At 53.7% G+C, this 27483-nt stretch overlaps 2 protein-coding genes across 3 annotated transcripts; both read left to right on the plus strand.

Annotated features, from left to right (window-relative positions):
* The first annotated feature begins 434 nt into the window (after nucleotides 1–434).
* DDOST (dolichyl-diphosphooligosaccharide--protein glycosyltransferase non-catalytic subunit) lies at nucleotides 435–6327 on the plus strand. The gene is made up of 11 exons (XM_063145221.1): nucleotides 435–649; nucleotides 1386–1496; nucleotides 1834–1920; nucleotides 2296–2399; nucleotides 3192–3286; nucleotides 3612–3705; nucleotides 4204–4352; nucleotides 4584–4731; nucleotides 4820–4940; nucleotides 5381–5487; nucleotides 5868–6327. Exons 1-11 carry the CDS (start codon nucleotides 448–450, stop codon nucleotides 6015–6017), a joined length of 1368 nt encoding a protein of 455 aa, XP_063001291.1. The 5' UTR covers nucleotides 435–447; the 3' UTR covers nucleotides 6018–6327.
* A 959-nt stretch (nucleotides 6328–7286) lies between these two features.
* Nucleotides 7287–26148, plus strand: DDI2 (DNA damage inducible 1 homolog 2). Of its 2 annotated transcripts, XM_063145381.1 has the most exons (10): nucleotides 7288–7502; nucleotides 11237–11366; nucleotides 11906–12172; nucleotides 12818–12944; nucleotides 13389–13516; nucleotides 14025–14153; nucleotides 14305–14408; nucleotides 15041–15230; nucleotides 18480–18542; nucleotides 19879–19965. In XM_063145381.1, the coding sequence occupies exons 1-9, from the start codon at nucleotides 7365–7367 to the stop codon at nucleotides 18494–18496; spliced, it is 1230 nt and encodes a 409-aa protein (XP_063001451.1). In that variant the 5' UTR covers nucleotides 7288–7364; the 3' UTR covers nucleotides 18497–18542; nucleotides 19879–19965. The 2 variants fall into 2 exon arrangements, with proteins under 2 accessions (XP_063001450.1, XP_063001451.1); XM_063145380.1 differs by lacking the exon at nucleotides 18480–18542 and having other exon boundaries at nucleotides 7287–7502; nucleotides 19879–26148.
* Nucleotides 26149–27483: the final 1335 nt, after the last annotated feature.

Consider the following 27483-nt stretch of genomic DNA (forward strand, 5'->3'; position numbering starts at 1 on the left):
TTCCTTATATTTTAAATGTTTATATATAGATGTTCTGCAAATATATTTGTATTCCAAAACAATCGTGGTTTGTGCGTGATTTGGGAAGCGGGGGAGGCTGGAGAGGGCTTAAAGGCCTAGGCCCTTCCGCTCCTATGGCAACCATCGACCAACTCTGGGTTCCATTGGCCGGGTCTGGGCCGCAGCTATGCTGATTGGCTGCCCGGGAGCCAGACGAGGAGCGGCGATTGATTGCCGGCAGAGCGAGTGTCAGAGTTGTCTGTCTCCGATTGGCTTCTGGTGACGGAGGGCGGGCTTTGGCCTTCTACGCGCACGCACGTTGCTGCTGTCTCCTTCTCTAGTTGGCTGGGAGGCGGCTTCCGCCCCGCCTTCTCGATGGCGGCCTCGACCGTTGATTGGCGGCCGCGGAGATTCATTTCCGGGTCGTCCTGCCAGCGGAGAAGGAAGATGGCGGCGGCGGGTAGCGCGCTGGGTCTACGGCGGAGGAGGAAGAGCGGCGGGATGGCGGCGGCGGCGGCCGTGTTGGTGCTGGTGGCCCTGGCGGGCCTGGCCCGGGGCGCGGCCGGGAGCGGAGGGTCCCGCACGCTCGTGCTGCTGGAGAACATGAACCTCAAGGACACCCACTCGCTCTTCATGCGCAGCCTGGCAGGTCCGAGGGAGGGGAGGGGAGGGGAGGCAGCTTCTGCCCTCACAAGGGCCCTGGCTGGCAGGCAGCCAGCCCCAACCGGTCGCCCTCCAAGAGTCCCATCTCCCTCCCCCCCCCCCCGAGCCTGCATATAAAGGTGCTTGGGCTGCACCCAGCCTGCACCTAGGGTTATTTGTATTGCAAACACCGTCATCCCCAGGCCGTTTTCTGTTGGGAGATGAGCCGGGCTTGATGGGCGAAGGGGCCCTGCGCCAGCCGTGGACCTTCCACGCTTGCCTTCTGCTAGCGGGGCCAGGCAGATGCTTCTGCTCGGAGCAAGCAATACCGAGGGGCTGAGGGGACCAGTGCTCTGACTTGCATTAATCCTGCTAGTTATTGGGAAGGCCTGTGCATCTGGGGGCTGAGCCCACGCACGGTATGGTGCCCGGTAGCACGAAGGATTCTTCACCCCTGTGCTCGGTGTCAATTCTTGCATGGTGTGTGTATGTGTGGTATCAGAGCAGGATTCTATAGTCAGAACTCCTTGACAGCTGCCTTGAGTGCCTTTTTCTTGGTGTAAAGATGAGGTACAAATCGATTTATTAATAATCGAATTTTTCAAAATGCGACTGTTGTAATCTTGAGGCACACAGCAGAAACAGCATAACGTGTGAGCTGGTTTTCCTTTCTATGCCTTATCGATGTGCTCATGATGTAATCTCTCTCTCTCTCTCTCTTTTCCTCCTTTCCTTGTCTCTAGATAGGGGCTTTGATCTCACCTTCAGGACTGCTGATGACCCTGGACTGTCTCTCATTAAATATGGAGAGTTCCTGTATGACAACCTCATCATATTTTCTCCATCTGTAGAAGGTAAGGCATGATCTTTGCAGAAACGGAATGTTGTAGAGGAATTGCCAGTGGAAAACCTATGCGTGTTTCCTCAGTTAAGTGTGCATAGGATTGCAGCAATGTTTGGAGGCATCTTTTCAATTGTTCCTGTTTATATTCAACTTACTGAGTTGGAAGTTTTCTAAATTTCCAGTCTGTTATTACAGCTTCCAAGTTAGCAATGTATCGAATGAAAGAATGAATGAAATTAATGCCAAGCTTGGAGGTATGCTTTTTATAAGCAGGTGAGGCGAGTTAATATCGGTGGAACGTGTGCATAAATGTCCACACGTTAAGCATCCCGGGCGTTTTGTTTCAGATTTTGGAGGCAACATCAATGTGGAGACAATCGCTGCTTTTATCGACGGAGGTGGAAGCGTCCTAGTGGCGGCCAGTTCGGATATAGGTCAGTAACGTGGACTTCATCGCGTAGAGGTTTGGGGCTGGAAAGAGAACTGAGAGGCTCCCCCACCACAGACAGGGAGCTTCTCCCTGGGTCAGCAGCTTTGTTTGGTGGTTGTGTTGAGACCCGTGGGGCTGCCTGCCGTCACACCAGTTTAGAAGCTGCTGCATTCAGTTAAACAAAAGCACCATCCTACAATGGGACTCGCTCTGCAAATCTCGCCTCCCCCCTTGCTCTGCGTAGGTTATTTCCTTGTAGGGAGAGAGAATGGTTTCTGGTTGTGGTGTCTTGTTGATGGTAGAAATCTAATTAGATGCCAGGTCACAGCGACTCTAATTATAAGCTGTTTCCCCCTTTCCACATTTCCCCCCTTCTTAGGTGACCCTCTTCGAGAGCTGGGAAGCGAATGTGGGATCGAGTTTGATGAAGAGAAGACGGCAGTCATCGACCACCACAACTACGATATCTCTGACCTGGGCCAGGTGAGCAGAGGCTTTTACAGGTTCCGGCCATCTGTACCTTGTGGCGCTGCCAGCAGAGTAACGTTAGGGTACATCTGCCGATGAAAGAAACCCTTTTAATCAGCTAAAATGTGATTCCTGTTTAATTAGGCAGTACTTTAAGTTGTTAACTTCTTGCAAAAACTGTGCATCGTGTCTAGGAAGGAGCGTTTCCCCTGCACTGCTTCTATTATTGTATTAGTCACGTGCGTTCAGATAGAATCTCTCAATTAATTAATTAATTAATTAATAAGAACTCATTTGAATGATTGGCTGTGGTTTCTTGAGTTGGGTGATGTTCCTGATACGGAGGCAGAGCACCAGCAGCCACTGCCTGCGTTCAGACGAGCGTATCTCAGCTTAATAAATTGAGATACGTGTGAGCTTTTTGTGCATGCACAGTTGGCTCTCGGTTTAACATCCTGGCTTGTTCTGAAGCTGGTAACCATCGTTTCCCGGTTCGGACAAAATGGGAAACTATAATTGATTGGAGACTTTTGCATTTCGTTCAGGTGTGCTGTGGTGGTGGGGAAGGACTTTATGTCAGCCTATTAAATTGAGATGTGATCAACAGAATGCATCCACCGTCTGCTCCTCAGAAAAATTGGGAGGCAGGGGAGATTGGAGAGCCCCTGCTGCCCCCATTTTGGGGGCTGGGAGGCAGTGGATTGCTGCTCCTCCTGGAGGTGAATCAGGGCAGAAGGAGGCCATGGGAATGGAGTGTGGACTGCAGCTCACGGCCGGCTAACAGAGGCCTCTTGCCTACCCCTGCAGCACACCCTCATTGTGGCAGATTCTGAGCATCTCCTGAAAGCTCCTACGATTGTGGGAAAGAGGCCACTGAACCCCATCCTCTTCAGGGGTGTCGGGTAAGTCTGCTGCTGCGCACGGCCTGAAGCCTAGGGGTCTGGGTTTGCCCCAAGTGGCTCTGCTACATGCCAGCTTTTGGCTTCTTCCCAACTGGACGGGGAAACGAGCCCTTCCGTTCTTAAATATAAGCAACAAGGAAACCACGGCCTCCTTTTCAGCAGGCTTTTATCAAGCGCTCTTTAAAAGGATCTCATTAAATTCATAGCTCCCCTCCCATACTTGCACTTCAAGGGATGCTGGGGTGCCTTGGAGGGGCCCCTTCCCACTTCGCAAGCTGTGGGGGAGCTCCTGGCCGCTTCCAATTGTGGCTAATTTTCTCTGCAGGATGGTGGCTGATCCCGACAATCCTCTTGTCCTGGACATCTTGACAGGCTCCTCGACTTCGTATTCCTTCTTCCCTGATAAACCCATCACGCAGGTATGGGGCAGGAGCCCTGCCTTTTGCTCTGTTGAAATGACGGCCACCCCAGGAGTCTACATCCGTCCTCCTACGCTTAGTACAACTTGTGCTGGGTTAGGTTTGGGCTCCTGCAGCAGCTTCATGCCAGAGCATTTGCCTGGATTTTTGCGGCTCGTGTTCTGCTCCAGTCCTCTTTATCTACACCCAAGTTTCATAGACTATAAATTCGGAAGTGCTACAGAGCTCTTCCCTTCAGCCTTTGCAGCAATCTTGTGGAGGAGGTAGTTTATTCCCATTTTATATGTTGGGCAGGAGAGAGGCAGAGAGTGAGTGAGTGAGTGAATGCAATTTTCCTTGAGTGCCTTGCTTTTAACAAATATTTTAGCAAGGATCTTAGAAATAAAAAGACACATGTGATGATTGACCCGTCAGAAAAGCTGCCCCCAGTGAAAGAAGCCAGCTCTAGAGTCTGTGGCTACCCAGTGGTTCTGTCACTGTCTCTCTCTCTCTTCTTAGTACCCACATGCCGTTGGGAAGAACACCCTCCTGATCGCTGGTCTCCAGGCCCGAAATAACGCCCGCGTCGTCTTCAGCGGCTCCCTGGATTTCTTCAGTGACGCCTTCTTCAACTCTGCCGTGCAAAAAGCCACCCCTGGATCCCAGAAGTACGTGATGTGGCGTTTGCATGCCTGATTGCTGGTGCAAAGGCACAGATTTGTCCTTCTGCACTGGAGTTGAATTACTTGGGGTTTGCCGTGTCCGTTGAGCAAACGAAACTCATTTTCTTGCAGCGGGCGGAGGAGTTCATCCATCCGATGCAGAAAATGACTGTTGTGGTAAATATCCCAGGTCCCTTTCACAGGCTTCTAATTCTTGCCACTTCTCCTGTAATTCAGGTACTCCAAAACCGGGAATTACGAGCTGGCCATGGCCTTGTCCCACTGGGTGTTCAAGGAGGAAGGTGTCCTGCGTGTGGGAGAGGTGTCTCACCATCGTGTAGGGGAGGCTGTGCCGCCCAGTGCCTACACCGTCACCGACCTAGTGGTGAGATTGCAGCATGCCCTCTGCCCGCAGGGCTTGGTCCCCTTCCCGCCTGCCTCTGGGTGTTTCAACGGGGTCTCTCTCTGAACAGGAGTACAGCATCGTAATTGAAAAGCTCTCCGACGGGAGGTGGATCCCCTTCGATGGCGATGATATCCAGCTCGAGTTTGTCCGCATCGACCCATTTGTGAGGACTTTTCTCAAGAGGAACGGTGAGCTGGCTCCTGCTTCCTATCGTGCAACGTCTCCCAGCTTTGCAAAGGAGTCTGTTAATTCCTCGCTTCTTAAAAACATGCTATGCGCACCTGCACCACTTCCACTATATTCATTTTCCGACAAGGGGAAGCAGACATCTCTGCTCCCTTTTCAAAAACAATCTTTCTTGCCTCATGTGAGCAAGTCTCGAAAACGGTAACAACTCAGAAATTTGCGGGGGTGTTTTTTCGCAGCGATGTTGGGAAGGACAGAAGTTCGATTTGCATTGAGATGCGTTGACACATGTAAGCTGAGGATTTGGCAGTACGGGGAACAAGGGCTGTCTTGCAGATGCAACTCCCCCGCTCCAAAGCTCCTACTTCTGTTGGCAAATTTCACTTTTTCTTGCGCGGGGGCCGTAAATTGCTATGAAACCTGAAACGTGTTTGGCTCCTAGGAGGCAAGTACAGCGTCCAGTTCAAACTGCCCGACGTCTACGGCGTGTTCCAGTTCAAAGTAGATTACAACCGGCTGGGCTACACCCACCTGTACTCCTCCACGCAGGTAAGCGAGGGCAGTGGTGGCTCAGTCCTTGTGAGAAGAGCTGCAGGCCAAAGGCTTACGGGCGAGGCAGAGCGGCTTCTGATGGGCCCCAGTATGAATTCCTGTCTTGGTCCTCTGCTGCTCAGAGCAGCTAGCAGCTAAAATGCAGGCGCTCATGAGAACTGCAAGGCCTGGTTTTCGTTGTTGAAACGGTGTGCTAATGGGCCTGGGCAGTCCTGCCTTGCAGGAGCAGGGCAGCCTTCCCCTGCTCTGCTGGGCGTGAGGCCTGGCCGCTTCCTGAGGCCCCTGTTCGCACCAGCTGAGGTTCGGAGCAGACACTGGCCTGGTCCCTCCGAAGCCTCACGTCTCTCTTTGTCGTGCTTGTTCCCCCTCCTTGCCAGGTGTCTGTGCGGCCCCTCCAGCACACACAGTACGAGCGCTTCATCCCCTCGGCGTATCCCTACTACGCCAGTGCCTTCTCCATGATGGTGGGCCTCTTCCTGTTCAGCATCGTCTTCCTGCACATGAAAGAGAAGGAGAAATCTGACTGAGGGTCTCCCCAGAGGAGGAGGAGGAGGAGGAGGAGGAGGAGGGGCAAGAGCGGGGCTTCTTCCGAGACATTCGTCCCGAGCACCGGGGCCACGGAATCAAATTCTGGCGTCTGGCGTCTGCAGGCTCCTAGGGACCAGGAGCTGGGGGGCGGGGGGGCCCGAGATGCCTCGAAGAGGGGGAGGGATCAACCCCGTAATGGACTCTATGGAATGCATGTGGCCACTGTCAACATTTCCCAAGTGTTTTCACCTACCCTGTTTTCATTTCGAAATTAATTTTTTCCAAAATAAAGAGGCGATTTCCCCCTCACCCTTACAGTGATGGTCATTACTTCAGTGTTGTATTTCTTGATGGAACAGGCAGTTTAAGGACTTGGTGAGCCCAGTCCCAAGCCAAGCTCCTAGGGGGCCAAGGCAGGGCATTGGTGCAAAAATACGTCTTCCAGAACAAAGTGCCAGGTCAATGAAAGGTAGCGGATTGCCAAGGTCATAGGCTTGAAGGGCCACGAAACCGAGCACAGTGCACTCCCGGATGGGTCTCCTCAGAAAGTAGGCCTCAATGCTAGATAAGTGAGTATGGGATTCAATGTCACACGCTCGCAAACTGGTCACAGTTCTGAGTAACAGCTGCATTTTGTATATTTTTTTAAAATAGTGAGTTGTCAGACATTACTCATTTCCTTCTTGTTCCTATTGGTCCTGGGACGTATGTGTGGGGCAGATGTGGGTAACCCCTGTAGCCGTCACCTCCCCTGATAAGAGTCCAATGTGAGTGTCTGCAAACCCTCCTTCCCCGTTTCATTTTAAGGGTCAGACTTAGGATGACTTCAGCATCAAGGCAGCCTCTTCTTTGCAAATACCACCCCTCTCCTCCTCCCATTTTTGGTACCATTTTCCCTGATGAAGAGATTTGGAGAACAGGCGGCGTCTTGTGCCCTGATGAAAGGCATAGCAGCAGAAGGCGCTTTGGATTCCCCCCCTTGTGGCTTGCAGCCGCTGCCTTTGCTTTCCGTGCAGTGAAAGGTTTTGCAGGGGCCAATGGCAGGGGATGCTGGGCGGGGTTAGACGGGTGGAAGCTCGGCTAGGACCCAGCCCTGCCCCGCACATGGCGCCGGGCGCCTCCCACGACAGCCGGACGTGGCTGCCTCCGTCCTTCGCTCCGCCTCTTTGGAGCCGGAGGGGGCGTGGCTGCGTGCGTGCGTGCGCCCGCCGGCCCTGCCTTTCGCGACAGCCGTGGTGCGCGGGGGCTGCTTTCCGGCCGCCGCGGAGGCAGCAGAGGCGTCGGGCGACCCGGGCTGGCTGCTTCCGAGGCTGGGCTCCGCTGCCGGCCGCGCCGGGCCTCCTGCCATGCTGCTGACGGTGTTCTGCCTGCGGCGGGACCGCTCCGAGCTCACCTTCTCGCTGCAGGTGGACGCGGACTTCGAGCTGCAGAACTTCCGCGCCCTCTGCGAGCTCGAGTCCGGCATCCCCGCCGCCGAGAGCCAGGTCAGCGGGGGGGCTGGGGGGGAGGGGGCGGAGCCAGGGGTCGGTGGGGGGGCTCCTGGAGCGCGGGGGGCGCGCGCGTTACCACTCCCATCGTCCCCAGCCACGGTGGATTGTGGGAGTCGTAGTCTGGATCCTTTGGAGGGCGCCAGGTTGGGAGAGTCTCCCAACCCCCATCATCCCCAGTCAGGAGGTACTGTGGGAGTCATAGTCCGAAGCCTTTGAGGGGGGCCACTAGATGGGGCAGCCTCCAGATGTTGATACGTGCTCAACTCCCATCATCCCCAGCCAGTATGACCGCTGGCAACTGATTGTGGGAACATTTGGAAGTCCCCAAGTTACCTCTGCCTGTGATGCTTTGGACTACGATTCCCATTATCCCTGGCAAGGTCAGGAGGTCCAAGTTCTAGCGCAAGGCTAGCTGGAAGGTTGATTTTCAGGTGTTTGGGACTTCAACTCCCAGCAGCCCCAGCCAGCATAGAGCCAGTGGCCACCAACACTGGGAGTCGTAGACCAAAACAGTTGAAGAAAAGACCTACCTGCCCTGCATCAGCCTTCCCCAACCTGGTACCCTCCTGTGTTTTAGACTACAGCTCCCAGCCTCCGCCAGCAACCATGGGGCCAATAGTCAGGGATGATGGGAGTTGTGGTCGGAAACAGCCTTGGGTCATGCTGCGGTGCAGTTGTATTAAGAAGGAACAGAGAGAGTGCCAATACCATGGCCATGCCGCCTGGGACTGATGGGAACTGGAGTCCAAGCTGGGGAAGGCCCCCCCCCTCTGGCTGGCAAAGGCCGGACTGATATCGTGTGGCTGCTTCCAGTCGGCAGGTAGCCCGGCTCCGAGGGCTAGCGAGTCCCAATGGTTAAGAATAATCTTTCTAAGAAGCCTAACAGAGCGTGCTGGGCAGCGTGTGACTTGAAATGAAGATAAGTAGCTGCCGATGATTTCTCCCTTCTAAGTGCAAGACAAGCTGTTTGGAATAGATTACTCTCAAGAGGGCGTTCGATTGCCCCGGGGCCCCCTTCGGGCTGGGGAGGGGGGCATTGTGCACTTTTCCCAGTTGAAAGCCCACTGCCTTCTGGGCCAGTATCTACCTCTTTCTTAGGGCAGAGGGGGCCTTTGGAAGTGGCTCATTTCTCTTTCTGTTTTACTTTGTGCATTTAAGTTCTGTACGGCGGAGCAGCGCGTAGGCCTGGCACCGCGTTTCCCCAGCTCTTGGCTCCTCTAGACCAGTGATTCTTTCCTGCCTCTGGTACCACAGCCAGGAAATGTTGACCGGCTGGCAAGGGAGCAGTGTGAAGGGAGGAGGAGGAGGAGGAGGAGGAGGAACAGCCTTGGCTGTTTGTAAGCCCTTGCAGGTGTTTCCTTCATGCCTTCAAAGCAAGGCTCGAGGTGGGGCTCCGTGGGGGGCTGCTGAAATTGTTTCCCCAAGACTTCAAGTGGATTCTGCTGGCTGGGAGGGTCACCCCTCCCCACCCCACCCCCCGCCAGCTTTTATTAATCAAAGACGGACGAGTTTTATGGGCCCTTCTGTTTTACTTGACGGAACACCCTTAATGGAGAGTGCTGACTCTCTGTCCTTGTTTATCTTTCCTCGAAGCAACCTGTTAGAATCAACCATTAATATTCCTCTTTTGCAGCTGTGGGAACTGACGTAAAATAATGCTAAACTTTGGCCCAGGTGGTCTCACCAGGGCACGAGGCTCTGAAGCGAGTGTGAGCCGCTCCTTATCTCTGTTACTCATCGTTAGTCATCCAGGGAAACTGGATCCACATTCGCCTCTTTGATCTGCCACCGTGGAGAAGCCAGAAGAGAAAAAACAGAAGAGCGCCCCTTGGGGAAAGCGCTCCGTGACTCTCAGGAGAGGGGAGGGTGGGGATCTGGGAGCTGTTATTTAGACGCTGCCATCGCAGATCTGTGGGTGAAAAAGACCCCAGCGTTAGCGCTGGCGCCTGTGCCCATGCACGGGAGCGTCCTGGATGTGGCAACACCCGGCGAAGGCCCCGGTTCCTCTTGGGTGGCAGTGGGAGGGCTTTTCCCGTCTCTTGCGTCAGGAGGCCACGGCAGTCTGTTGTAAGGTTTGTGGGATGCTGTGATTCTCTGCCTTGCCCAAGCAGCTCCTAACTCCGTGGCCGCGCTGCTTCCTGCGTGGAAGCTGTAAACGCTGTGGAGTGCGTTCCTGGCAGGCCGCAGCAGCTCTTTGTTTCTCAGGAGGAAGCCCCGGTCGGTCCACAAAGCACGTCCTTGAGCGCCATCCCTCTGCGGTGCCGCCTCCTCCTCCTCCTCCTCCTCTCCCTCCGTCACCATGCAAGTCGCCACGCTCCCTTATGGAGTTGCTGTGCCTGTGTTGCAGGCAGCACATGGAGGGGGGGGGGCTTGCCACCCCTGGCTCCTTGGTGTTTTTTTCTTTCCTTCTCGTTTGTGCCTCAGTTTCTTCTGTTCAGTGGTGATTCTCTGCTCCGCAGTGTGATCGCGTCACAGTCCCAGGCGAAAAGGTCCACGTGTCTTCTTTAATGTGGGGGCGAGAAGGGGGCTGGTGGGTGGAGGAGTTGGGGAGTAGACCTGACGAGATTTTGAGGTGGGCAGCCGCTTGGGAACGGGTCAGGCAGCACCAACTCTGGACGCCGGCAGCCTCCATTGGATGCCCTGGCCTCTCCCTCGATGGGGCAAGTGGATCCTGTCCCTGACAGAACCGGCCAGCCGGCCTACCGTCCTCTGCGCCGGCCAGACCAGATTGCTGAGACGTGTGGGTGGTTCTGGAGAAGCTGCATTTGCATTCCTGTCTTGCACCTTCACAAGCGAGACGCCAGCTCTTAGGGCGGGCGTGTGCGTGTGTGTGTGTGCGCGGGCCCGTTGATCCTGCCGGGTGGTTCTGTCTGCCAGATGGTAATGGTGTCCTGGGACTGAGGAGGGAAGGTGCTTCCTGGAAGCAAAAGAGCCTGCGAGTGTGTGTTACATATCCTGAGTTGCTTCTGAGAAGAGCCATTAAACTGGCCTTCTCTGCAGGCAGGATGAGCTGAGTGTGAGTTCCTGGGCTGCGCCGGTTCAGTGATCAAAGGGCAAGTTGAAAGCCAGGTAGAGCCCCACCTCCTCTCAGTGGCAGATTAAAAAGCTGAGTTGCATGTCGTATTTTAGTCAAAGCAGTACATGCCTGGCGTATCCCAGCCCGTAATAAAGCCTGGAGCTCGGAGGCCGTTGAAGGGTGTCTCCTTCCAGGCAGCCTCTGCCACTGGGTTGAGCAGGTTGTGCAACACGGCACCTGCGGGACAGCTGTGTCAAAGACGAGTGCGGTCTGTGGGCCTCGGGCACTCGCTTGACAACTGATACTTCCCGGGGTGGGGAGCTCCCACTCACACACACTCTCTCACACACAGAGCAGTATCCAGTGACCCCGAACAGTTGTCCTGCCAGAGCAGCGTGGCGCACGTTCGGCTTGATTTAAACTCTTGTTGAGTTGCTCGGGGAAATGTGGAAGGGTTTTCCGTACGCTAGGCACCTCTCAAGCCTTTAGACGTTCTTGCTTTTTGCGTAGGGGATATGTTCTCTTGCAATTCTGGCTAGCAACAGCGAGCACCTGAGGCAATCAGTGCAGGTCTCCCCTTAGGCCCAGCCCTGCCCAGGTGCTCACAGCGGATGTCTCCCCTCCTGCAAGCCTCCAGGCCAGCGGAACACAGGGGTCCGGGTGCTCCTGCAGTGCAGCCCTTTCATTCAACTGCGTTCTCTTTCTCCCCCAGATTGTCTATGCGGAGCGGCCTCTCACTGACAACCACCGGTCGCTGGCTTCTTATGGCCTGAAAGATGGAGACGTGGTGATACTACAGCAAGTGGAGAATGCGGAGGCGCGGCCCCCGGCAGCATTCCCTGGTGAGAAGGGCTCCCTCTTCAGCCCGCCCTCCCGGTCCTGAGGCTTCTCTGTCGCCTGTGTGGCCGACGGAGGCAAGGGCCGTGTTGCCGATAAAACAGACATAGTTTTTGAGCGGTTAATTTGGCCGACCGCCGTCGCTTACGCTGGTTCTGCTAGTGCCTCCGGACTCCCGGCAAACGGCTGCCCTCGCCAGGCCAATGCTCACTCTGCGAGCCTCAGGCCGCCTTCTCAGGGCCAGGGAGCTAGGAAGCGGCCTGCTGCTGAGTCTGACCTTCAGTTCATGCCAACGTGGCTTGGAGGCCCCGGCTCTCCGGGAGCCGGTTAGCGCTGACGATGTTGGGCGAGGGGGACCTGGCTCAGTAGAAGGCCGCCTCCCATGTCCCTCATCTTCACCTGCCGCTTTGGATTTGCTAATGGGAAGGCAGAGCCCTGAGACGCCCAGGGCTTTGAGCAAAGCCAAGCCGCCCATGCAGGAACCGCCAGGCTTTTCCGCAGGATGACATCGTAACTGTGTTCTCTTCTCCCCGACCCCCTCCAGGTTTGCCCAGGATAGATTTCAGCAGCATCACGGTGCCTGGGACATCTGCCCAGCTGCCCCAGCCGCTGCCGCCACAGCAGCAGCAGCAGCAGCAGCAGCAGGCCGCTCCAGGGCCCCGGCCCTCCCCTCCTGAGCTGCCCTCCTCCCCTCAGGGCTTGGATAACCCAGGGCTCTTGCGGGACATGCTGCTGGCCAACCCCCACGAGCTCTCCCTGCTGAAGGAGCGCAACCCGCCCCTGGCGGAGGCTCTGCTCAGCGGAGACCTGGGTGAGTATCTCCCTGCAGGGTGCTGGTGCTGGAGAAGGAAGCTTAAGCCCAGGCGGTGCGGGCAGAGCCTCTTCCAGCCCCCAGGGTGGGGCTCCATTTCGGAGAAGATCTTGTGTAGGGAAGGGGGCTCATTCCACTGGTGGGCACCCCCCGAAGCCCAGCACATTTTCGCTTCAAGCTCTTCCTGCCTGTAACTCAGCTATGGGAGTGGCATCTCGGGCTTTCAGAAGGTGGGGGGGGGGGGGCGACTGCACAAAAGCTGGGAAACCCCCAAACTATCTGTAGTCGGGGTGGGCCTGGATTGGGATATCCTGGAGAGGCGTACCTCTGATTTAGCCGCTTGGGATTCTCTAATGTAATTTGCTGGAAGGCGTCTCACTCCTTGGACCAGAGAACGTAGGGCAGGCCGGCCAGCCAGCAGGGGAGCAGGCAGGAGAAGCCTTAGCCTGGCAGTCGCCCTCCGCCGGGGGGGGGGGGGGCTTCAGCCGGGGGCTGTTTTGCATCGTGCCTCTTGGCGCAGCTCGTTCTGGGAGTGCAAGGCTTTTGGATAGAAACAGGAGCTGGATTACGCGATTGTGTATGTGAGGCGCTTTGGGGTGTGAAAGGGATTATGGAACATTAGCTGTCTTCCTTTTCTTACTTTAGAGAAGTTCACCCGGGTTCTGGTAGAGCAGCAGCAGGATCGAGCCCGCCGGGAGCAGGAGAGGATCCGTCTGTTCTCTGCCGACCCTTTTGATCTTGAGGCACAGGCCAAGATCGAAGAGGACATCAGGTAGCAAACCCCTAGAGCGAGGCCTTGAAGCCGCCGGTGGGAGGCGGGGACACCTTTGCGCATCTGGCTTGAACCTGGAGCGAGGGAGGCTGCTTTGCCCCCAGCCGGTGGTGCTTTCTCCAGCAAGGGGGTCCCTGTGCAGCGTTGTGCCTGCCTGCCTATGGCTTGGCCTTTAAGTGTGTGGGGAGGGTTAGTTCCCCACTTGCTGTAGGGGAGTGGGAAAGGAAAGCCCAATTGTGGAAGTGGACACCTGGCGTTCCACAGCGGGGTGACACTGAGTGGCCTCGGAAACGCGGGGGTCTTCATCCCGAGTGGGGTTGAGGGTCCCTGAAGCCGGGGTCCGTGTCCTGACAAGGAAGGAATTGAGTGGGGGGCATCTCGGGCTACAGCTCTGCCCATGCCGGCAGGGGAGCCCTCTTAACCTTGCACTGACCTTGGCTCCAGGCAGCAAAACATTGAGGAGAACATGACGATCGCCATGGAGGAGGCCCCAGAGAGCTTCGGCCAGGTGGTGATGCTTTACATCAACTGCAGAGTCAACGGGCACCCGGTGAAAGCCTTCGTGGACTCAGGTCCGTTTCCCCCCTGCTTCTGGGGAAGGGTCTCTTCTTCCCCACCTTCCTGCTCTTTGCTTTGTTCTTCTCCTGGCTCACGTGACGGGAAAGGTGGCCTTGGACGTGGGGCAGGCGGTCCAACCTCTATTCCTGGCATCTCCAGTGAAAAGGAGGCGCCCAGAGCACGTGCCGGGAAAAGAACCTTTTGCCCGAGAACCGGGATCTGCGTGAAGCTTCGTACACAGAGCTGGTGGGAAGTGGCAGGGCCTTTAGCCTCGCTGCCCGAGGCCCACGGTTCAGTTGAAAGGATGCGGAAAGGTAGCAAAGCTGTGGAAGGGCAGAATCGGTATGGAGGCAGGCAGCAGGAGGGCTCTGTGGCAGGCGGCAGCAGTCCGGAGGCCTCGGAGCAGGTCATCCTGGGCTGTGCAGGCCGACCTGTGTGCAGCCGCCTCACTGAAACGGAGGGCTTGGGCTCCTCCTTCCCAACCAGCCAACGAAAGCTGCCTGACTCCTGTGTCTCTCGCAGGGGCGCAGATGACCATCATGAGCCAGGCCTGTGCGGAGAGGTGCAACATCATGCGGCTGGTGGACCGGCGATGGGCCGGCATCGCGAAAGGCGTGGGCACCCAGAAGATCATTGGCAGGGTGCACCTTGGTGAGTGGCCCGGGGGTGGGGGGGAGTGGGAGGATGGCCCCTTGAACTTCGGAGCTTTGCCACAGTGGGGTGGGGGAGGGGCCCTTCCCGGCAGAGCTGGAGCGTTCCCAGGGCTGACATGGCGGCTCTTGGCTTCTCCCGCGGCGTTTAGCTCAGGTTCAGATCGAAGGGGACTTCCTGCCTTGCTCGTTCTCCATCTTAGAGGAGCAGCCCATGGACATGCTTCTAGGACTTGATATGCTGAAGAGGCATCAGGTAAGGCGGAGGAGGAGGAGGGGTGGGCAGGAGGCGGCTTGCTCCAGAACAACCGGTGGCTGGTGAGGGGGGGAAAGGGGTCTGGGGGGGGGACTTGTGCCCCATCTAAACTCAAGGCAGCTTACAGCAATAAAACTGCCAAATAATATATTAAAAACACAGATCAGCCTTCCCTAGCCTGGTGCCTCCCAGCGTGGCCAGTGGTTGGATGCTGGGAGTTGTAGTCCAAAACATCTATAGGGCACCAGGTTGCTTAGTCCTGTTCTGCATGTTGGTTCCGTAAACAGTAGCGGTCCAAATCCTCAACTTCCTGGCCAAGTGGTTAATCACAAAAAGACATTTCACCTAAGATGGGTCCATTCATTGGATTGGGACGCGGGAGGCCCCCCCTTGAGAACTGCTGCCTCTTTCTCTCTCCCCCTCACCACCCCGGTCTGTGGTGGAGGTTGTGGGGAGTGCCTTCCTCCGCAGTCCCTGCCCTGTGCTTTTCCGGGCCTGTTTGAAGCCGCTGCTTGTGTTCCCTCGGGTGTCACTTCCCAGACGACGGGAGCGAGGCACGGCCAGCGTCTTCTCCAAGCTGGCCTTTGACCTCCTCTTCTTGCCCCTGGCTCCCTGTCCGTCCGTCCCTCCAGTGTTCCATAGATCTCAAAAAGAACGTCCTGGTGATCGGCACCACGGGCACTCAGACGACCTTCCTGCCTGAAGGGGAGCTCCCCGAGTGTGCGAGGCTGGCTTATGGGGCTGGGCGCGAGGACGTGCGGCCCGAGGAGATCGCAGACCAGGAACTGGCAGAAGCCCTGCAGAAGTCCGCCGAGGAAGCAGGTACCGCCAGGGCTACAGGCGGGAGGAGGCAGGGAGATGATTGCGGAGCGCCGGGAGCCCCTCCCCCCTGCAAGCGGAAGACTCCTGCTTCTCACTGCAGCTTAGCAGTGTCCCAAGAGTGGTGGCTCCCTATGTACGCTTCCTGGGATTGTCTGGGTGCCGCCATTTCCTGGATGCACTGATGTGGTGGGAAAGGAGTGTGTGTGACTTGGAAGGGGGCATGTGGGAACCTCCAAAGTCTGTATGGATTGGGGGGGGGGGCAGGCAGGCAGGGGGCAGTCATTGGACACTGCAGGTAAATCAAAAGCAGTTTTGGGGGCTGCACCTCAAAGAGTCAATGGGCATCAATAGCATCTAAACCAGCAATGGCTCTTCTTTACTAGGACTGGTAAGAATGAATTGATGAAATGATTTTAAACTGGTTTTTATATCTCCTTGTAGTTAAAGCAGGTGTTCTGAAGCCAAAAGGCCTCTTCCTCTGACCCTAAATCAGCCTCCCCCAACCTGGTGCCCTCCAGGTATATCATACTACAACTTCTGTCATCCCCACCCAGCAGGGCCATTGGAGGTGATGGGTGTTGTTGTAGTCCAACATAGCTGGAAGGGTGCCAGGTTGGAGAAAGCTTTTCTAGGCGTTGCGTGAGAGTGTGGCAGCAGGGCGCTGTCTTGGGAGAGGGTTGGGGCAGGTGGCGTCTGTCACTCAAGTTCCTAAATTGTACTTCTCTCCTAAAAACATCAACTCGAAAAGAATGTTTTGCCCAATTGGGGATGCCGTTTTAATTGATTAATCGATTAGAAGCCTTAAAATCTAACCAATTAACAATTTAAAAGGGGTAGCCTTCTTTGTCCTTTACTAGAATCGTTGCTGTGCTTGTACCCCATTTGCCAAAGAGTCGTGATTTAGCCTTGCCGCAGCCCAGCGAGGGAGTTTAGGCTGAAAGGCACTGGTTTATCCCAAGGCTGCCAAGTGGATCTGAACCCAGGTCTGGATCCACCTTCGTTTGCAGTCACGCTGGCCACCTTCTGCACGCTCAGGAGGCCTCAGGGGCCACTCTTCCTGGCCGAAGGCAGGATCGTCCTCGTCCCCCCTCGCAAACCAAACTAGGGGTTGCCCTACCTGGAAATAGGGTGCATAAAACTAAACGCCAGTAGACAAGGCATCCGAGCCGCCTGGCCATTTTAGTCCCTTAAAATAAAAGGAAGTTGACTTGACTCTCATGAGCCTCCTCCCTTTTGGAAATGTTAGTTGCAGCTGGATTTTCCCAGGAGCGCCGAGTCAGTCGACAGCAGGAGAGGAGGAGGCTGAGGAGGGGCCACCTGGCTTCAAGTTGCCTGGCCCGCTGCGAGTCCCTGTGTGTCCTCTTGTAGGAGCCAGCACTGTCCACACGCCCCGCCCCGGTTCTTAACAGTTCGTGTTAAATGGAGTGCCAAGGAAACTGCTTTGCCCGTTTGTTCTGACATTAAAGCTCCCCTTTGACACATCTAGCTTAGTCTTGAGTTTTGTTCAGACCTTGGTGGCCCCACCCCCAGGAGCCGCACTTGGAGAGAGAGTGAGCCCCCTCCGCAGAACGTTAGCCGAGCGAGACGGCAGGAGAACCTCCTGGCTGTAGGGACAACGCCAGAGCGTTGGAGGCCCTTAGCAGGTGCCTTCCTGGGCATCTGGGGGACCAGTCAGCCCCTACTTTTATCTGATAGCAGCAGCTGTTTTTTCACCCACAAGGCACCAGCGCTTCTATCACATTGCATTTTTGGGAAATGGTGCTGGAATGTGGGCGGAGGGTACGTAGAAGGGTTGCCCGGCATTTGCCCAGCCACGTCAGCGATGAGCCTGTCTGGGTGAAGATCTGGAAAGCCTTCGACCATGTTCTGGCCTACGGCACCAAAGCCCAGTCTGGCGCTTTGCTCTCTTCCTCTTCCCCCGATGCTCACTGGGCTCGATGTAGGAAGCGGTGGCCTCATGACATCTGAGCCGTCTTTCCCCATGTTCAGGTGTCTGCAGTGACACCGCCAGCCACTTGCATGGTGGAGACGTGGCCGGGAATCCTTTGCAAGGAAAAAGTAGGACCACGTTCTCACAGGAGGCTCCTGGCAGCTTCCCATCCGGCACGTTGGTTCAGCTCCAGCAATTCCCAGACGGTTTTATGGATTTCATCTGAAAATGGCTCTTTCACGTTCTTCCCTGCTATATTGGGAAACGAGATTGCCTGTTTGTTTCCCTTCCCCATCCGAGCCCTCTTCTAAAGACGCGGGGTTTGCCACACACGAGCCCGAGCCTAGAACAGGGAATCTATCCTCGGACGACGTATCTTTTGGACCGGACCATTTCTTCTGCCGAAAAGGGAAAGAGACTGAGCATTTCCAGGCCGGGGTAGTAACTAGCCTTTGTTGTCCGTGCTTCCATCTAGTGCTCAGCCCCGACGTAATCTTGATTTTGGCAGCAGATTACCGAGATGCAGGCTTCTAGGGACCATTTGCAGGCATAAGCGCTGCCGGCGTGTTCAGACACAGTCAGCTAGCTAGAGCCAGCTCCTCGGATGAGAGAAGACAAAGGCTATTTCGAGGCAACCTGGGCTGCTTCCACCTTTCCTGAAGAGCAGCGAGGTCTGGATGGCAGGGAGGCAGAGAGGAACGCAGACCCGGCCCACAAGCAGGAGAGGAGAATCGCACTGCTAGCGGCTGGCTTCCGATCGAGGCCCTGTTTTATGGCCAGGGAGCGAGCTTTAGTGCGGAAGTAGCGCGCCCGTGTTTCCTGGCTGTGGAGCGAGGACAGGCCAGGAATCCCTTGAAATCCTGGCTTCCTGGCCCAGTTGATACCCTCTGTATTCGCCTAGCGCAGCCTGGCGTACTCCCTTCAGGCACCCCTTGAGGTCTGGCCTTGGTTCCATTTGACAAACTGGAGGAAAGAGGCAGAATGAAGAGAAGTCGCAGGAAAGCGGCGGAGAGCGCAGGAGGTCAACGGTAGTTGAGAACAGACCCCAGGAGCAGCTCCGGCAGGGTCCCCCACCTGAGCCGCGGCCCGGACTGGAGAGCAGCAACTCTTTCATGGGCGGCAAAAGTCCTTCTGTGCACACGGCAGGGAGATGAGGATAGCTGAGAGCTTCGTCTGCAGGACGTGCCGACAGCAGCAGGCATTGCGTGGCGAGCAAGGGAGGGGGCAGGGATAACCCTGTGAGGTTGCGAGGCCAGGGCTGTGCACGCATGTGGTGTTGCTAACCCCAGATTGGTGTGTTTGTCTCCTAATCCAAACAGAGCGCCAGAAGCCTTGATGCATGTAATGTGGGTTTGCTGCCGCTGGAGTGGGCCACAGACCAGGTACTGCCAGCTCTTCCTCCGGTCTCCTTGAAAGGGGGTGGGGGTGGGGGTTAAGGGAGCTGTTTCCCACCACAGCGTTCTTATTGCGTCCGTGTGGAGCAGGCCTGCACCTTGTGTGCTCTTCACACATCTGCCTTTGAGAGGAGGAAGAGAAAAAGAAGACGGAAGAGCACAACGAACAGCAGAACATGGGGCAGGTGTGCTTGATGTGTGGGACTCGAGAGCAGCGTTGTGTTGTCTCCTGAATGTTCTCAGTCGACTAGATCCAAGCAGGGCTTGTAACTGGCTGTTTAGAACACGCTCCAGAGTTGCCGGATGATCCGGGTTGAGATTGCAGTTTCACTTTTTGCTATGTACACTCCTTGCTGTGGGCTTACCTTAAGTGGTAAACAGAGGCCCCAATTAACCCTGTGCTGTGCACCACCCTAAACTGCATGTGAGAATGCTCTTAACCTGCTAGCGAGTTTGGGTTGTGCAAACAGGATTCTCCAAGGCTCCCCATTTGCCCAGCGAAAAGCCATTATCAGTTTGTTGACGTAAGTATCTTTGAGATGTACAAGCGCCTTTAAGGCGGCTACTTTGCAGCTGAATCGTTTCTCCTGTTTCCCTCCCTCCCTCTTGTTCTACGAAGAAGGAAAATGACCAATTTAGATATTTATAGTCTGCTCTTGAAATACTAACTCCAGTAATTTCCCTCCTGATTTCCCCCCCCCCTTTTTTTTTCTGATACCATGTTCTTGAGTAATGGGGAAAAAAGAAGCAAGCCCTTCCATAGCCCTGTAGCTGTTGTTTCCCGGATCTTCTTTATGGCATTGCTATTCTGTCTTCCTGCCAAAGCACTCAGGGCAGTTTATCACCTAAGGGGTGGGACGGGACAGGCGGATTCAGGCAGCGACTCTCTCATACTGTTGCACAGCGGCCTAGGCCAGCTTTGCTTAACCTGGAGCTTTCAAGTTGTGTTGGATTACAATTCCCAGCATTGGTTGTGGGATGCTGGGAGTTGTAGTCCAACACTCCTGGAAGGCTGGTTTGGAAGCCGTTCTAGGGGGAGAGGAGACAACTGGCTGTGTTGCCCAACTGAGCCAGGAAAGGGAACTTTGCCATCTCTTCCCCCTTCTCCCTCTCTCTGAGGTGAATGGACTCAGGCTGCCACTGAAAGCAGACGCTTTGTTCGCTAGTGCCCTGAGTCCGCATGTGTCTACGACGAAGCAAGCCACAGCAATGCCAGCTGACAGGCACCTTCCCCTGCCATGTCTCGGATAAAGGGTACATACCCTTTGACCGTATACAGGTTTTCCCATCATCTTTCTCTTTCTTTCTCCCCTCCCATGTACAGAGAATAGTGACGAAGAAACTACCTCACTAGAAACACCGTCGTTACCAACTTCTGATGGATTTAAACGTCCAGTCCGTTTCCCAGAGACGGGTCTGAAGACCAGTAACCCTACAAGCCGATTACTTGATCGCTCAGTCTCCGCTCCTTCGGTTTGCTCCCGTGAGGGCAGCCGAGCCGAGATGGTTCATCCTCGAGCTGTAAAGTCTGTGGATTCTCTTCTTGAATGCTCGCTATCTCTAGAAAGCAGAGAGACGCCTCTGTCGCCACTGATTATTTCTGATCACGTTGCTTCTGCCAATTCCGATGCTTCTCCAGCTGAAAAAACTGGAACAGAATTGTGTCCTAATCCAAGTATCCCTTCACAGAACACTTTTGAAAAGCCGGTTGCTCGAGTCTGTCTACAGAAGTCTAACACTAAAGACGATGACCTTGGTATGGAGCTTCCAGCTGAAGCGGGAGGGAGTAGCTTCTCCGGTGCTTGCAGGCTGACGAAAGAACTGGACATACCCTTGCTTCCAAAGCATGTGGAACAGAATCAAATGCATGAGCTTCGTTTAGATCTCAAGACATGCGAACCTGGAAAAGAACTCTCTCTAGATGAACAGAACGAGCCGAACAACAGTGAAGATCTGTGCTCGATGACTGCTTCTCCTTTGCCTGCTAATGCCAAGCAGAGCTTTGATGACTTCCGTTCTGAGGGAAGAGCCCTGGAAGGGGCGATTGAGGGAAGGAGGCCAGATCGCGTACCACACAATCCGTGCCCGGGAGGTGACACCTTCATGGAAGTGGACGTCTCCAAGGAGACACTTATTGCTGCCAATGAGCCTTCCAGCAAACACGGCGTGGGACTGACTGGTGGGGTGAACCCGGAATGCTCCACGATGGAGTCTTCTTTACCCATTGGCCCTCCTTCTGCAAGTGATTTGATGCAGCCTGGAAGTGCAACATTTCAATCAGCAGGATTGTCAGCGGCGGCCGGCGTTCCTGCCATTTCTTCCGGAGGCCAGCCGAGCGATCGGGCAGAAGATCCGTGCATCTCTCTCACGTCTGCCTTGAAAGAGCTCCATCACCTTCTGGTTGTCAGTTCCAAACGGGACTTAAGAGTTTCTCAGCAAGAAGACGGCCATCACTCAGCGGCTGTTCCTGAAGATCAAGCTGCAAATGTTGAGATTTCTCAAGAGGAACATGAATGTACATATCGAGACAGCCAAGACGTGAGACTCTCCCTTCCTGAATGTATGGGTGTTGAAGAAGCATCGACAGGGATGCCGTTGCTCGAATCCGGAGCAGAGAACGTTGAGGTGTGGGAGCGGCAGCAGTTGGCTGTGAGCTGCGGGCCGGAAGCTCTCGTCATTCAAGAATCTTCGGATTTGAGCAGCTCCGTCTTTCTGAGCCCTTCAGCAGCTTCAAATCGGCTCCAGTGTGGCGAACCCTCTGATATCTCGTCTCGGCGTTTATCCTCTGTCCGGGTTCTATGTGGAGACGCTCTGGAGCAGAGCCAGCCCCTCTCCTCCAGTCGTGTACAGGATCAAGCCGGATCTTGGAGTGCGCAGAGTTCTTTCGCAGAAGAAACTGGAGTGCCAGACGCCTCGAACACAGAGGTTCAGAGGCCGCTGGATGGAGGGCGGGCTGAGCTGCCTCTGCCTGTCAGATCTCCAGATCCTGCAGCTGCTCCTGGATGCCTTGTTTACCCTCCTGCAGCCGTTGATCAGATTGTGCAGGCTGGCTTCACACCCCAGGAAGCCACCGAGGCTTTGGAGCATGCTGGTGGGAACGCGGATCTCGCCCTCCTCATTTTGCTAGCCAAGAATATCGTAGTCCCTACGTAGCCATGACAAAAAGACAGCCTGACCGCTGGCCTGTACGCGCTCCCTTTTTAAAGAGTCTATTTGACTGCAGAGAATATCCTGCTTAGATGATTGAGCCGTACTTTCTTTTTTAAGAGAAAGAGGAGAAAAAAAGATCTTTTATTTTCAGCCAAAGTATCTTCTGTCTGTTTCCCTTGTTGAATTTAGGCCTTTTAAAAGAAGCAGGTATTGGTATTGTAATGACACAATGGCTTTTAATTATTATTATAATAATAATTATTGTTATTAAGGCAATGTATAATGGAATAAAGAGTCTTTATTTAAATACCTGGTTTTAGAATAAGATGCAAGGTTAGGGGTGAAAAGGCGGAAGCTGTAGACCGTGTCTTCACAGAGAGCCTCCCTCCTGCTGTGCAGACCTCACTGGAGGGCACAGGAGCTGCCTGCACCTGAGCAGGGATCGATGCTCTGCGCCCAGCTCCTGTCCACGTCAGCCAGGTTTTCAGGCAATGTTCTTGGGACTGCCACCCTGCTTAGCAAACAGTAGTGTGTATAAACTAGCATGCATGCGTACAAACATGGCATGTGCAGCTTTCGGAGTGTGTGTGTGTGTGTGTGTGTGTGTGTGTGCAAAACCAGGACCAGCTCCAGACGATGGGTGAGCTGACGGGATTGCTCCAAGAGTAACGCCATGCACGTTTTGTAAGGGTGTCAGAGGCAATCTGAGAAAATGCTCCTTTTGCATGCTTGCTTAGTCCAGGATAAGGGTCACTTCCTGAGCGCACACACACACACGCATACACCCCGCAATCCTAGAGCTAGCACTGGCACAAGCAGAACTTGCAGGCCTGCAGATTTTCCGTTGGGTTCCTGGCAGTATGCTTTGTGACTAGACAATTAACCTGTCTTGCTAATGAGCAGTTTAAGCGGCAAGAATAACCACTAAGCCAAACCTTTGTGGCAGAGATGGGCATTTCAGAACTCTTGCCTTTTTTATTTTATTTTTTAAACACCTCAGCTTCCAAAATGTTCCCGGCTGCCCTGGCCTGTGCTAGTTTTACAGGGGGTGGGTGAAGAATGTGGTGCTAATAGACACTAGTCAGCCAGGTATGATGACATCCCGGTGTTAACGTGGTGGGTGATTTCGACTTCTTGGCCTCACTGGGTCCAGCGGCAACCCTTTTCTCCCGTTCTAAGGAGAGGCTGTCTTTTTTTCAGCAGGCCTCTCTTGTAATTGCTTAAGTAGAGCAGGTATTAAATGTGCAGTGGGAAGGCCTTTAAGACCACGTACTTATCCCGTGTATCCAGCTTTGTATCGTCAGTGGGTCATTTTGGGCTCTCCTGAACATGCTCTCGTGGCGTATCGAAAGAGACTCAGGTTAAAAATGATCTGATGCTGTGTCACTTTGGCTGCTCTGCAGCTCAAGTGTTTTGGTTGAGCAATCGTCTTGCTGCACTGCCCCCCACCCACCCCGTACTCTGTTTACATTGCAACAGTGAAATCTAATTCCCAGTGGACTAGAACGAGGCATGGCTACGTTGGTTTGAAGCAATCGGCACTCCAAAGCACTGTTTAAATGATGAACATGCGCTAATTGGAGTCAATTTATGTGAAACGAAAAAAGCGGGGAGGAGGGAGACTACAAAAAAAAAAAAAAGGCTCCTGGACATGGTGAGGAAGTCCTGATTTGTAGTTTAAACTGTAGCACGAAGGAGATGTTGTTATACACCAGCACTGGATGTAAAGCAGTCGTGAAAGAAACAGTGGAAATACAGATGCCAGCATTTATTCTGTCCCCAGTGCTGTTCAGGCTTTACAGGTCCCCTTTGTGAAGCATTGAGAACAACTAAAGGAAAACATAAACCGCTGAAAAATGAGACTGCTAATACAAGAACGACTGTGGTTCGCTTTGGTTACGCTCTCTGACTCTCTGGATCTGCCCCCACACTAATGAGAATAACGGCTGGTGCTTCCCCCCTTCCCCCCCCCCCCCCCCAGGAACAGAACAAACACCATTTCTCAGTCCCCTTGACACAACCTGAGTTCCTTTTGCCACTCAGTATGGCCTAGTAGGCCTCTTTTAAGGCGGTGGTTCTGTAGTTTTCATTGTATATTGTAGGACTGTCTTGATCACGCTTTTGTACGCTGCTGTGGCATCGGCAAGGAAGAAGAGCAGTTTAAATACATAATTAAGGCAGACTTACCTGAAAGTAAGGACGGTGCTGTAAGTCTGCCTACCACCTCCACGCCATCTTTCAAAAGGCAACCGCCCAGAGAGCGTTGGCTATTGGGCGGTATAAAAATATAATAAATAAACCTGGGCCTGATTTAGCATACCTGGGAATATCTTTCTCTCTTCTCTACCCTCCTTCCCCTTGTTTTTACTTTTTGCTTAGCATCTGCCTGAAGAAGGGTTCTGGAGAACTCTGAAGCTGGCTCATGACTTTGTGGCGGTATCATTGACCAGTGAAGGTATTACTCGACTGTTGCTTCTGGGTGTTCTTTCTTTCTTTCTTTTGGACCAATGCGGTTACCTGCCATTTTTAACAAAGAAGGAAATTCTGACAGAGAAGACATAGAGCTGAAAGCTGGCACGGTAAAGGACAAGAGTTGTTTGGCTGGACACGACTTGCCAGCTGGGCACAATACTCTTTGAAGATGTCCCATGCTGAAGGTAGTAAACTTCCTGTTCCCCCAAAGAAGTAAAGTGCAGTTCTGAGCATGCAGAAATTCTCTTAACGCCGCCATGCCCAACTTGAAGCGCAGAGTGTGATCCCGAGCACCAGTCCAGTGGGCAGAAACAGGTTTGAAGGGCAGCCAAGGAATCGGCTTTTGCATCGCTAATGTCGCCCGCCTTGGGCATCTTGTGCCACATTGTATGGACATTTTGAGAACCTTGCTGGGTCAGACCAAAGGCCTCTCATCCAGCGTTCTGTTGGCACAGCAGCCAAACGAATGCCCACGAGCAGGACATGGGAGCAAGAGCGCCTTCTTGTTCACGCGTGGAGAAAGACGGCTCGCCACCATGTACTGCACGTAGTCCTTCCAACCTGGTGGCTGCCGGTTCCAGTATGTTCTGTCTGCTCTGCCCATTTGCCTTTCTGCACTGTGGGCTGACATATCCAGTCAGAGAGACAGTCTTGCAGGGTTGTTTTTTTTTTTAATGTCCACGAGGAAAAACTGCCAACAGCATTCATAAGAGTCTGAGAATAAGAAACTGACAGGAACGGTTTGTTTTGCAATCTTCCAATTTGAAGGAAATAACAGATTCCTAAAGATAAGCAAAACAGCCAGGTTTTGTTTTAAATTTCCGATCTTGACCCTCAGAGCTGAGCGTGTCTGCCCATCTCTTGGTTGGCACCAAGGCCCAAAGCCCTGTCTTGGGTGGTTAGAGCTCCAAGCTGCACCCTCTGGAGTGGAACCGGTGAGAATCCTCAGCTGGTCATATTTTAATTTAAAAGAACAAAATTCCTCGGTTGGGAATTTTGAGCCCTCAAGGTAGGGTTGGCTTTACACTGAGCGAAATGTAAAGGGGTGTCTCCCTGCCCCCACGGGGATTTGCCCACCCATGTCTTTTGGGAACTCCTACTTTAGCCAACAAATGACGTCCCTCTTTCGAAATACGGTATCCTCATTAAGGGTTCTGTTTTAATTATGGGAGAACTTTGAGGACGGGTGGTTCCTTTGCGTAGAATGGTGCAATCTTGGGAGTTTGTGAGTGTGAGTTGTTTTTATAAATCATGATCTTGCCTTCTTCCCATTCTTGATCACAAGGGGCAAGGGAGGATAAACTTGGAAGTGTTACCAAGCGCGGACCTTTTTCATGGGAACTCCCCCCACCACCACCACCATGAAAGGTGTCTCTTTGCATGCGACATGATTGTGAGTCCAGGCAGTTGCCTCTGTTAGGATACAGAGTTCATACAGGAACACAAACCTAGAGCTGGACAGAAGAGTAATTCTGAAAAACAGCCTGGCAGCGTAGATGGGAAACTTCCGTTTTGGTTTTTTTTAGTGTGTGTGTGTTCCAAAGAAAACATTTCCCAGGTGGAGTAAGCAACATTACATGAGGCTCAAAGAGGAGTTCATGTCCTAGCCTGAGAATTCGCAAAGCATCCTTTTGGGCCATGCAAACGTGCCCTAAAACATTTATTTTTTTATTATTATTTACTAGTCTGCTTTGTCCTGTCCTGTTGTAAATCCAAGCGGAATCTTCAAGCCATTTGATCACTATCCTTGAGCTCAGCTTATAGCAACATAATCACTGAAGGAGTCGTAGCCTCTCAGGAATTGTCACGTTGTTTTGCTTCGATGCCTTTCGTCCTTCCTTCTGGGCTTGAACATACTTGGATGGGTTTGTCTTTGTCGATGGGGGCTTCAGCGTTGTGAGAGCATTTGGGCTTTTTTTTATGATTAGGTTATGGGTTTCCGTTCTTGCCCTGTGTAGCCCATGTTTTACTTTTTTTAAAAAAATAATACTTGGGGATTGTTTCTCAATAGGGAAAAATGTGTAAACATTTCAAAAATAAAAACATGTTTTATCATAATGTTTGTCTGGTAGATTTTCTTGTACGTTAGCAGGCAAAGCTCCACAGCTAGAAGAGATGCTTTGGAGCAGGGGGTGGCCACAGCCAGTCTGAGGCATTCATGATGAGCAGACTTTACAGTGCCACAATGCTTAGCTTTGGGAAGGATTCTGTGCTGGAACCCTGCTGTTTTAAAACTGTTGGGCCAAGGAAGGCCCGGAACTGTGTAGGAATAGGGAAGGGGTGGAAAAGAAGGTGGGACTTGTTCATTTGCAAGGATGGTACACCCGCGCTTGGAGACAAAGCTCTTACATTTGGTGCCTCGAAAAAAATATGGTCCTGACCTGTCCAAAGTCAGTAAAGGCTGGGGGCTGTGTCTAGAGTTTACCTTTGCAGTCAGAACCCCAAAGGCCATGTAGCCCAGTTCCTTGCTAGAGCAGGCAAGGATGTCCCTTGACCATCTCATAGAATTGCAGAGTTTGAAGGGGCTATAAGGCCATCAAGTCCAACCCCCTGCTCAGTGTAGGAATCCACCCTAAAGCATCCCTGACAGACGGTTCTCCAACTGCCTCTTGAAAGCCTCTAGTGTGGGAGAGCCCACAACCTCCCTATGTCACTGATTCCATCGTCATACTGCTCTAACAGTCAGGACGTTTTTCCTGCTGTCCAGCTGGAATCTGGCTTCCTGTAACTTGAGCCCATTATTCCGCGTCCTGCGCTCTGGGAGGATCAAGAAGAGATCCTGGCCCTCCTCTGTGTGACAACCTTTCAAGTCCTTGAAGAGTGCTATCATGTCTCGCACTCGCCGTACCTCAAAGTATAATGCGCCACATTCTTTGATGCTCCGAACGTATCTACTATCTTGGGTGGCTCTGAAACAGGCCTCTGCCTGTCCCTCTGTTCCTGTCAGCCTGGGTTAAGCTGAGCTTTGTGTGCTTCAAAATTCTTCTTTTGGATAGTAGAAATTTGATCTTTCCCTCAGTACGGCTGCTTTGAATTACCGAAGCCGCTGCAGAAGATGAGTTTGTGCCCTGCTCAATGATCCAGACCGCCTCCACCCCATGTTCACGGGCAGTATATGAGTAGCTGTTGTGGAGGAGCAGCGACTGGGAAAAGGGCCGTTCCCTTCGGGGCTGTTTGGCTACTGTGGGAAACAGCAGACTAGCTGCTTGGACCTGATCCAGCTTCAGGGCTCTTCTTAAATATTGCAGCAGAGGCAAATGCGGTGAGAACTTGCAACAGCCGCCAGATTGACAAAACTGAGGTTTGA

This window comes from Elgaria multicarinata, chromosome 20 (assembly GCF_023053635.1).
Source record: "Elgaria multicarinata webbii isolate HBS135686 ecotype San Diego chromosome 20, rElgMul1.1.pri, whole genome shotgun sequence".
Lineage (NCBI taxonomy): Eukaryota > Metazoa > Chordata > Lepidosauria > Squamata > Anguidae > Elgaria > Elgaria multicarinata.